The sequence below is a fragment of the Pholis gunnellus genome (assembly GCF_910591455.1).
Source record: "Pholis gunnellus genome assembly, chromosome: 14".
NCBI lineage: Eukaryota > Metazoa > Chordata > Actinopteri > Perciformes > Pholidae > Pholis > Pholis gunnellus.
In genome coordinates this window covers 14359672-14371196 of record NC_136541.1, presented here as the reverse complement: position 1 = coordinate 14371196, position 11525 = coordinate 14359672, and the positions used below count along the sequence as shown (strand labels likewise).

Here is an 11525-nt window from a genome sequence, read left to right as displayed (position 1 = left end):
GTTAGAGGGGCGTGAACAGGAGGCACACTTGGCAACAAACTGGCTCAGTATGGTTTCTCCTGGGTTTTTTTCTTGTCCGTGAAGTACTCAGTCTTACCGTGTGTGATAGAGGTGATGCACCAAAGGTGACTTTTATCCTAATCATGCAAAATATACACTGTAATGCTGTCAGTGGTTGGTGTAAGTATCAGATATTTCAGTTGTTGACTGTAAATAATGCATATACAAATTAACAAACATAAAAAGGAAATGTGTTGATCTAGTCAAAGTTTAAGGCATTAAATACATGTTAAAATGTGGCTACGAAAGGAATCTGGACAGAATAGTGCAGTTAAACGATTTACATAGAAGCAAATACACTTATTTATATTTACCCATAGCAGAAAACATACAAATTCAGCTCCTAACATCCTAATAACATATGTGGACAAAATATGAATAGCAAACAAAACATGTTCAACAGGACTACAATTACCTTTTTGTACTTGTCAAAAACAAAAAAAAGGACTGGAAAACATATTCAACCTCTAAAGGGCGCTGTGTGGGACGAGCCTTTTCCACATCAACTTTCTTTTAGCAAATATGTCTATCTGGGTAGAACGCATCTGCTTAAACTCTTGGCTAGGTACACCAACATAGCATTTTTATCTTGCCTAAAATTTCATGTGATGGTTAGGAGTGATTGCTCTCCTCTACTTTCAGTAGGTAAGGCTGCCATGTTTGCCGGTCCACAGCTCTCTGAGCTCCACCTGGCATCCCAGATCTCTGAGGGCTGCTTTACCCACGTCATCACAGTCTTTGTGGGTCTTTAGTGCCTGGGTTATCAGGGCCTCTGCTCCCATCTCCAGGATCGGTTGGCTTAAGTTACTCATACGTGCAACCAGGTTTCTCATCACCATACACGCCTGTTTCTGTTTATAAAGAAATAAAACAGGGACATAGAGAGTTGTCAGACTGTCAGAGGAACTGTTTTTTTAAGTAAGCATATCAAATATTAATAATGACTTAATATTACCTGCACATTGACGGAATCTGTGTGCATCTTCATAGCCTGCACAGCAGCCAAGGCGCCTCCGTTTTCCATGATGACTTTGCAGTTGTTGGGTTTCCGCAAAGCAAGGACCGAGAGGCATGCACAGCCGTGCTCACACACCTACAGCACAATGCGAACATAATCGTAGGACATTTGCAGAATTTATTTATAACTCAACTTAATTGTTGTCCAACAAAAATAAATCAAAACAACCAATATTAAAGTTTGTATACTAAATAAAAAGGTAAATACTATATCAAGCCTAGTCACAGTCAATTAGTGTGTAGGTATGACATTCAACTCACAGCAGAGTTGCTCATGTGTTTGTTCATGGCAATGACGATGAGCTCGACTCCACCAGAATCAACAACTGCATCTTTCACATCGTCATTTCCCGCTACAGCTCGTATTGCACTAAGGACCTGCCGAACCAACTCCTGCAAGAAGAACATCAGTTGAGTGAGCATAACAAACATGGAGGTTGAATCTTCAATCAGTTTGTATCACAATCGCTTGTTTTTAGTTGGCTACCGGTTTCTCATAGCTGTCCGCCAGCAGCGTCATGATGAGCTTCAATCCTCCAAGATCACAGATGTCTTGACAGAACTCGTTCCTTACAGCCAGACGGGACAGAGTTGCACACAGCTCACTCAGTACAGAAGTATTATCGAGGTGAGCTGTGAGGGAGGAACACAGGAGATAAAAGAAATTATTGAAATCAGACAAAGTAGTTGAAGCTATTTTGCTAAACACCCACATAAACTAGGCATCAGCTGGCCTCACCTTTCGCAGCGTCAATTAAAACCTTAAGTCCATTGTGCTCAAGAACAATAATCTTGGCGTGTTCATGAGCCTGCCCAAACGGAACGCGGATGTCATCGTCAAAGCACATGATCCTGAGAGCTGCAGAGGCTTCCTTAACCACCTCAGCACATCCACTGTGTTGGGTAATGACACCGGTCAGAAGAGGCACGACGCCCCCTTTTACCAAATCCTGCCTGTTCTGTTCATGTTTCAAACAGCAGTGACGCACGGTGCAGATGGCGGCGCGCACCACAAAGGAATCTGCCTTATACTTCTTAAGGACATTCAAAAGGAACTGCTTGCCCTCTGCATCCAACAAGTCTGGCTGTCCGTCTGTCAGTGCAGCCAGAGCAGACAGTGCAGTCAACACAGCTTCCTGCTCCTCCACACTCTTTTTGCAGTAAGAGAGGATGACGGGGTAGGCGTCTTTTTGGGCAGCCAGGTACCTGTGGGCAAATCCAAGCAAGCAATGCTTAGTGAAGCGTTTCATGTCTGCCGTCACTTCCTTCAAACTGGCAGAATCTTTCCCAATGCGGAGGGAATCCAACGCCTGCAAGTAACAAAAAAAAAAAACAACGTGAGATTACGACACTTTTGCGTTCAGCAATCCCCTTTCACAAAAGAACAGAACTCACCTGTAAGACCTCGTGTGTTTGCTCCCCATCAGATGAGGCATCTGGTACAGCTTTTACTATACAACGGAGGTTCACACCTGCAGCCACACATAAGATTGGGGTTAATGACAAAAGATATCAAGCACAAAAAAGACAAGTTTAAAAATAATCATCATTCGGTAAGCATGCAAAACTAAGTTCAGAGTGTGTTATATTCTTTGAAACTACACACTTTGAAGGAGATGACACAAATCAGAATGTAGGAATATCAACTGTCCAAAGAGGATTTTATAAAACAGATCAGTCACACTGCAGCCTCACTCTGTGTGTGGGTTGGTGGACAATCATTCAAGACAGCTACCTCCAGTTAATTGAGAGATGAAAAATAAATCACTTTTTAATACGTATTCGTCTTAAACCCCCCATAAAAGGTGCAGAGATGTTTACATATGGCAGTCTGTAAGGCCACTGAGAGATTTTTTATTTATCCACATTTTCAAGAAACAGCTAGACATACTGATATTTAGCACTGACATTTATATAGATCATAACATAACATAACATACTCAGAGGCAATATACACGCTCGGCTGTACAATAATCAGTCATTGTTCTTTCTAGCTACGTTACCTTGAGACTCAAACTGCTCCGCAGCCTCCTTCAAAGCCTCATCGGGATCCATCTCAAACTCCTCCATGTTCTCCTTGACAGCAGCGTCAAAGGTTTCCTGTGTGATCCTCCGCGTTTCCATAGTTGCCATTTAACGGTTTAATAACAGACGAGAAAGCTGATTGTGTCTATTCAGTTTGATCAAGGATAGCTAGTAAGAGCTAATGTTAGCTAATAGATGCTGTGTTTCTGCTCTTGTTGCCGACTGGCTGTTGAAAGTCACAAAGTTACCGTGACATAAAGCTGTTGTAATGTAGTGTTTTTTCCCACTTAATAAAAATATCGTCAGAAACAGCACGAGTCAAATCACTTAACTGTTCCCACCGCCCAGTGACAGACAGCCTGCTCAACCGTCCAATGCTGTCGATTTACGCCTTTTCCGTAGTCGTTGTGTTCACTGCATGTAAGCAGCGCTCAGTAAGGGCGTGAGTTGTGCGCAACAATTTAAGTGAATAGTAAATTCCTCAAAAGGTCCGACTCATAAATATTCTCGGTTGGAACATACACTGCACTACATTGGTTCCACCAATAGACCGTCTGCCGTTTCTCCCTTGGTTTCTCCTGAAGAAAACCATTTCATGACTTTTATTTTATTACCGACTCACGAAACGGGAATAAATTTACAAATAGACAAATAGTTTGTTCCATATTAAGAAGAGGGAAGCGCTCTGTAATAGTTTACAAAAGGGTAATTTAAGGTGGAAGCTATTTTGACGACTTTCCCTTCAAAATAAAGGAAGCATTTTAGTAATTGATAACATCCCCGTGATAAATTCGATAAACTCCTATATCTAGTGGATAAACATCGTGAAATACCCTTTCGAGGTAAACGTTTTTTATTTTTGTTGCAATCGTGTCACTACAATAACCCGAATTACACGAATATGTGAGTTATTTTGTCTCACTTTTACTCATGTGGCTTTATTTTGAAGAAGAAAACGGATTTGCTAGATTTCCGCTAGTACTCAATATCTTGCAAAAGCATTGAGGTAGATTTAGAAAACGTGAGAGTCTAACTATTGCTGGAGCAAATTCCGTGAACTTTTTGTTGTTGTGTTGTCTTCTTGCACAACATTTCCGCACGTCGGGTCAGCCGAAGATCCGCATGTGCGTCCACTGTCTGCAGACAGAGTTTCACTTCACGTCGCATACTCGGGTCGAGGCCCGGACTCAACGTCCAGCCGGGCTCTGTTCTGTACCGACACACAAAGGACAGCGAACTCGCCCAGTTTCACATGGAGAAAGCGGTGAACAGCAGCCAACGTGTTTGATACCAAGCTGTGGTACAATAAACCACAAGTAACGTTACTAGAAACATATCCATCAGTGTTTTATGCTTTTCCTTTAATTGCACCAGCTCACTGTCCCAAACAAATTATAAAATCCCTGCTCAGTGTGATGCTGTCACTAATATTTGGTTTCATTATGTTCCCTGCAGTGTATATCACAACAAGTAATCTTTTTGTGTATACCATGAGATTGCACACAAACTGATACAGTGTGTTTTACATCAGCATCAATGTATCTCCTCACAATCATGTATATACACGCTTTATACAGAGCTTCATCTTGGCACTAACCTATCTAATTATAGGGCAATAAAATCCCTTTATGATTTATATCAGATCTACCAAATTATAAATCATGCTGCCCAGCTTCATACACTACTGGTAGGTCTATACAGACAAAGAAAACACACCTTTACGGTCAAGGAAACACAGTCAGGCCTATGATAAGAAAAAATAATGACATTATTGAAGACACAAGGTTATCATGACAGCGCTAAATGCAATATTTTGTGACACTTCCAAAGAGATTGGGGTTTGTGTGACTATGTGATGCTTATATGACTCAGTGGCTCTCTTTTTTTCTTCTTCTGTTAGATGACAACTCACCAGGAGCTCTGGACGTCTATTGTGACGAACCTGGCCAACATCAGGGAATGCAACAGACATCAAGAGCTCAGGGAGTGCTCCTTCCTCCAGCATTTAAACAGTTTATATATATATATATATATATATATATATATATATATATACTGTATGTATATGAAAAAAATCTTATTTTCTTTCATCAGTAGCTGTACAGCCTTCTATAGAGGATTAATCCTGATCACAACTTTCCTGTCAGATAAACTATACATCATGATAACATCATGTGTGTTTGTTCCATGCTTTTTGCTGAATTTTGAAACAATATAACTTGTCTACAAGCTGCAGCGTTTTACATCAGAGAGCTCCTGTCTTTCTTCCAGGGACGTTACAACAAGGCCAAGTAAGAACATCTGACTTCTGATTTTAATATGTGCACTGTAAACTTTACATCGTGGATCCTGTTCTGCCTGTATGTTTAGAGCAAATGTAAACTTGCATCAACAGAAGATTTCTAAGGGAGACCCCGAAGATGTCTAATGCTGAGGATCTTAACAGATGGACTTCCTGCTCACTAGTTCTGCTGAGTCACGTCTTCTTTGTCCTGGGCAACCAGAGCAGGCGGAGATATCCACTTGTCACCCACACAAATACACAACTGAGTAACGAAGCCACAACTGAATTAGAAGTTGAAGCAGCTTAGGGGAAACAACAAAGTGACTGAAGAAACAATGAATCACTCTTTAGTAACCTGATAAGTTTAAGCATCCTCATCGGCGGATCTGACGTTAGGATTCAGGGTCGTGAAACATAAAACTGCAGCTGTCATCAGTATTCACAATGATCCTTTCCCAGCAGATCTGAACATGGCTTGTGGAAACGCCCACGGGTCAGCTCAGTCCCATAAACAGTGAGACCATCCTTCCTATCTGGAATCTGAAAGAAACTGTAATATGTTGTGTTTCAGTGGACAGACGGCCTCCCCCCCCGTGCAGTTTCAGCCTCAAAATGGACCTCATGCCAGCCTGCTCTGAGAACAAAACCCCCCCTGACTGGGAAAAAGAGACACAGAAGAGTAATTGCAGTGACAATGACAAAACAAGATGAATAAAGGGGAGAAGCAGCTGATAAGAGGGTAAGAGGAGGCAGGATAATGAAATTGTGTCATTTGGTATCTATTCAATGCATCCCTTCTAGTATTTAGGGATCTGTGGCATCCTGAATAGATTTTAGGAAATAAGAATTGGAGAAAGCAAAAGGTGTCAGGGGACGGTTGTTATTACACTGACACGCTTAAGAGTTGTTGTGATAGTTTGACCTACTGGACCAAAAACAAAATAAAGGAAAAGTTATGAATTTGATATCACTTTTATATCTGTATGGTCAATAAGAAGCTACAGCCAGCAGCCAATCAGTTTAGCTTAGCAAAAAGACTAGAAACTACTAGAGTGTAGAGATGCTGACTGGGGGATTTCATTACCATTGGACAGAGCCGGTATAGTCTTTCCCCCTGTTTCCAGTCTTTGTGCTAAGCTAAGTTGTTGCTGAGCTTCATATGTACCATACACACATTAGAGTGGTTGAGGGGATGAAGTCAAATGTAAATGTTCAGTGAACATAAAAAAGTTAGCTTTAGTATTATTGTTGAACTGAAACTATCCATTAGCCTAACATATGTGACTCTGTTGTCTATACTGTTATGTATGAATTCAATATCTGTCTTTAAAAAACACTGGTTGGCTATAGTTCTGATGCAGTATTAGTTATGATGCAGCTGGATATACAGTACATTATATGTCTGTAATGAGCTTCATGTATGTTGATGGTTGGGTTGACAGCTGCATATAGTTTATTTACTGAGGAGGAACAAATGTGAAATTAGAGACATATTTACTTTAATTATATTTACTCGATCCTAGAACCAGCTGATCGTTTTATATAAAGGCAAACATTGGCTTGCTTCACATCTAATAGTATTAATTAATGTTTTTTAAGGTATGAAAAGTGTACTTTAAACCTTTTTTGAGACTGTGATGTAAAAAAGTATTTGGATAATTTTTGGACACTGCAATTCAGTTGACTTGCTGCTTGACCTTTTAGATTTTTACCCTTTCACGCTCACTGTGTTGTATGTTTTATATGCTGTGCACATTTTGCGTGGAGTCAAGAAATCAGTAATCATGAGACAATAATAAGATTGACTGTTACCTGTTTGCACATAATATGTTCTTTCATGATGAAACTCACATTCTTTTTCTTGTTTCCTGTTATACTCAAGTCTTCCAGATGGTGTCAGCATAAACCACTATTTTGATACCTTATTTATTCAATGCTGCTTTCCATTATACCATGAGTGCTGTTTACTGTTGATATATTATCAAATGACTAGGACTGTTGATTTAGTAACGCTGCTGTAGGATTGGGGCATTTTGTTTATCTGGTCAAGACATCTGTTATGCAGATTTCTGCACTGGTAGTTTCAAAATGAACTACTGAGTTCAGTCATTTGCAAAGTAACTACTGCAATTAGAACTACATGATGGATGCTATTTATTTTATATGTTTATTTTATACATTTTATAGTATGTTATGAAGCGGAATGTTGTATTTGTGTTCTCTCCATTGTCATTTTAACTGCTGAACTTCAACACATCTTTAACTTTATAAATATAAAAATAGAAGTAGACGATTCTTTTTGATTGTTCTGTATCAGACTCTAAAATCTAAGTGCTGACTGAAAGAACCATACCAGGGTTTTTTATGTTGTAGCCCACTTAGTACAAAACACACTTTACACCAGAGGCAACTGTGTTGCAGTGTTTCAGACATTTCCACTTATGTCTGAGCATAATGTAAACCTGTAAGCAGACTTGATACTTCCTTAAGTTGCCACTGTGAAGTCTGCTTAAATCTATGTCAAAGTTGCTGTATTGTCTGTAATGCAGTGCACACTTTTTAGAATAATCTGCACTTATACAAAACAAATACCACACAGCTATGGAGTTAAACTCAGGCAAGTGTGTCTGCATATTCAATTTGACTGCACACAGAAATTCTTGGATGCTTGTAACCGAAGAAGAAACAAATCTAGAAATCTGAGACATAGCTTTCATTTACAAAGGGTCAGACATCTAAATTGTATTGTTGCATCCTAGTTAAGAGTTTTATATTGACATTAGTTTGAGAGAGTCACATTTTTAAATACAAGAGCTTAGATTTGAGTCATAGCTTGTCCTCTTTAAAAGTTTTAGGTTCAGAAGATAACTAAAAAAAACTATGACCTTGGAGGAACCACTGAGTAAACTGTGAAGGACATGACCTTTGTGTCAAATGCAAAGACCATCAAGACTTGAAGGAGCTGAGGATCAGGTCACCTGTTTAGAAGAAGGTCATCAACAGGCCAAATGTTTCCAATGATAACCACGGGTCTCCAACTGTCTATGGAGATTCTTTAAGCTTAGAAAATGGGAGACAAAGTTACTGATTTCGTTGTGACAATCACAATAAACCTCAATCTGATTGAAAGATAAATCATTAGGCTAAAGCCATTCAGGGTGATATATTTGACTTTCTATAATATATAAATCAGACATTTAAAGATGTTTGCAGCACTAGTGAAAGTGCCTCCAAAAAACCGTCTTAATTGAATATTATCGGACTTTGACAAAGTAATTTAAACGATAACGCAATTAGATTTACTTTATGCTATTTCTGCTGAATCTGAAAGTCTGTGACATTACATTGTTTATACCCTGATATGTATTCAGATGTCTTTTATTTTATTTCTACAACTGAAAATATCCAACATATTACCCGATGTGGACAATGCGATTGATGTAATTAAAGTAAACACACGGCGGGGTGTTAACCTAAAGTGATGGTTATGTTGATTCGTATATCCTAAAAATGTCTTATTAAGAAATTCAAGACAGGCTCATCGTATATTTTGTATGAACGTGAAGTTCTGCAGCCCATCGGCATTCAATGGAGATCCTCCGAGAGCTCATATTCCCCCCCCCCCAACACAAATACATATTTTGTGACATATTTCCATCAAGTTATAACATATTTCTCCCTTCTTATATTTCCTCGTGTCCGCAGCTGCCGGGAAACCATCCTTCACCAAAATACAGAGGTTTAGTGAGAAGTGAAAACTTTTGGACGCTCTAGGTGTCTCGGACGCAGCTGAAAGGAGCCATTTCCTGCCAAATAGTGAGCCCGTCTAATCGTGACTGCAGCAGCTACTTCCTGCATTGTTACAGTACTTAATGAGGATTAAGTTGAAGCTGTCATGTTGAAACGGGCGGCCATTAGGCCTCCTCCACACGGAGAGAGTCTGGAGGCTGATCTTACCCCTGTTTGATTTCAGAGCTGATCCCTTCACCTGGTCAGGACCTGCTGACTGACTCTGTCCTGTCCATATTGGCATATACGTATATATATATATATATATATATATATATATATATATATATATATATATATATATATATATATATATATATAAAACATTACAACATATCAATTAATTTGAGAAATAATAACACGTGTGTATAGCAATAAAAAAAAACTCACATCATCATTGTTATGTAATGGTTATGAACGATGAGTAATAGCAATAAGTATATTTACACTTGTTTAATAGATGAGGTGGACAAAGAAACAGGACCACCTTACAATATTATGTAATCTAACACAAAATCCCATTCAGCCTCAGAAAACGTTCTGACCTGACCTTTATTATCAGCTCCAAAAGCCTCTGTACATTTACACATTCAAATTATTACAAATGAGCCTTTCATTTACTAATGTCTGCAGGGCCGTAGCCAGGATTTTAGAAATACTGATGTTATGAGTCCTCCAAGAGTCCCCCATTACCACAACCAGACACCAAAGGGGAGCTCTCTAAAATAGTTTTTCTATAATTGTTAGATTATTATATAATTATTCCTCTATCCCAGTGATCCCCTGTCTTGTCCTCTAGCGCCACCTTGAGATAAACATATTTGGGTTTGTTTAAAAGCGAAATATCTTGACATCCACTGGATCGATAGCCATAATATTTTGTACAGACAACCATGTTCTCTAGAGGACAGATCTTAATGGTTTTTATAGCGCCACCAGCAGGTTGAACTTCTCAATCATCCAATAAATGGTCTGTCGTACTGTGAACTTCAGTGACTGACAATAATCTTGTCATTTACCACGTTTCAGCTTCATCAGTGTCCTGAGGTTGTGTCTTCAAGCTGACTCGGGTTGTTTCTTACTTAAGTTATATCTGGCTGAGGTAACATCTACTTGTCCCTGGGTCCACAGGAACAGTGATAATATTTACAGAGTCATCGTTATCTGTAAACTCCAGAGTATTGTTTAATTTTTGCTTTAGGTGGGGTGATAATGAGGATGGCCCATTGGCACAGATTTGATTGCATTTATATGTGACAATCAGTAGCCTCAGGAGATGGAGTGGATGTGAGGATGGAAACAATCAGACTTGATGACACAGCATCATCTCTAAAGAGAGCTTTTTTTTGTCATTTAAAGAACAGCAACAAAGGACGCTGACAAAGCACTCAAACCCCCCCACCTAGAGAACAGCAGCCCCCTGCCTACAGTCTACTTCTATTACTTAGATCACAGTCTTTCAAATGTGTGTGTATGTGTGCATTTCTATGGATGTCTGTGGATTAGTTCAGTTCACAGTGATGCTTTGAAGTGATGCCATGAAAGAGGCAGCCAGCTGGACCCTTCTGCAACCTCTGACGTAGTAACCCTGCCATATGTGCTCTTCACTAACATGTATGGATCTGACTGTAAGTGCAAGTCTGTTTGAATGGCTATCAATGCAACTCTCCTTTTAATCTCTTTGATAAAGTGAGATGTGATTTGGGTTGATGGTTTGGAGTTTTATGTGGGGTCAGGGAGTAATACAGTATGTGATGCTATAGCATCGGTCCTAAAGAGACATGAGGTACTTATGTGATGCTGAGGTTGGGATAAGGATCCTGATGTGATGCTGAAGCAGGTCCTTGTTGAGAGCCTGCGAAAGTGAAGTGAGGTTGTTGGCGTGTGACCAAAGTTTGACGACTTTATTTAGGAACATGTGCTACGTAAGCACAATATAAACTAAAATAATTAGAACTTAAAGCTGCTATGAGTAACTTTCATTTTGTGTAAATAAGCAGTCGTGTTTATGAGCAACAGAATCCTGTTAGAATGCCTCTCATTTTACTGCTGCAGGATCTGTCAGTCTTCCCCGCGTACTCGTGGTTCTCCCGAGCCTCCCTTCACTCTAGCGGACCCAGCAATACTGGGCCTCCAGCAGCATGGTGCGGAAGCTCTGCTCCTGGCCAGAGGAGGAGCTGCTGCAGGTTGAAGGCATCTCTTCATAGAATAATGAAGAATCCACATTAGCTTTTATTGTGCTTTGGTGGTGTAAACCTAGTAAATCTGATTATCAAAAAAAAGAAGTTTTGCTTAACAATTTTGCAGTAAATCAGATTATAACTTTTTTTTTTTTAAATCGACATACAGT

At 39.5% G+C, this 11525-nt stretch overlaps 1 protein-coding gene across 1 annotated transcript; it reads right to left on the bottom strand.

Annotated features, from left to right (window-relative positions):
* Nucleotides 1-282: 282 nt before the first annotated feature.
* armc6 (armadillo repeat containing 6) lies at nucleotides 283-3474 on the bottom strand. Its single transcript, XM_079173495.1, has 7 exons — nucleotides 3081-3474; nucleotides 2473-2549; nucleotides 1817-2387; nucleotides 1565-1710; nucleotides 1339-1470; nucleotides 1016-1153; nucleotides 283-911 (listed from the first exon to the last, which is right to left on the bottom strand). The coding sequence occupies exons 1-7, from the start codon at nucleotides 3208-3210 to the stop codon at nucleotides 699-701; spliced, it is 1407 nt and encodes a 468-aa protein (XP_079029621.1). The 5' UTR covers nucleotides 3211-3474; the 3' UTR covers nucleotides 283-698.
* Between the last annotated feature and the right edge of the window lie 8051 nt (nucleotides 3475-11525).

Bases quoted from the DNA above. Each gene is read 5' to 3' on its own strand.
- armc6 (XM_079173495.1), bottom strand. From the start codon at position 3,210: ATGGCAACTATGGAAACGCGGAGGATCACACAGGAAACCTTTGACGCT. The intron at 2,550-3,080 runs GTAACGTAGCTA...GTGTGGCTGCAG, and splicing joins GGAGCAGTTTGAGTCTCAAG to GTGTGAACCTCCGTTGTATA. The intron at 2,388-2,472 runs GTGAGTTCTGTT...TGTTACTTGCAG, and splicing joins AAACACACGAGGTCTTACAG to GCGTTGGATTCCCTCCGCAT.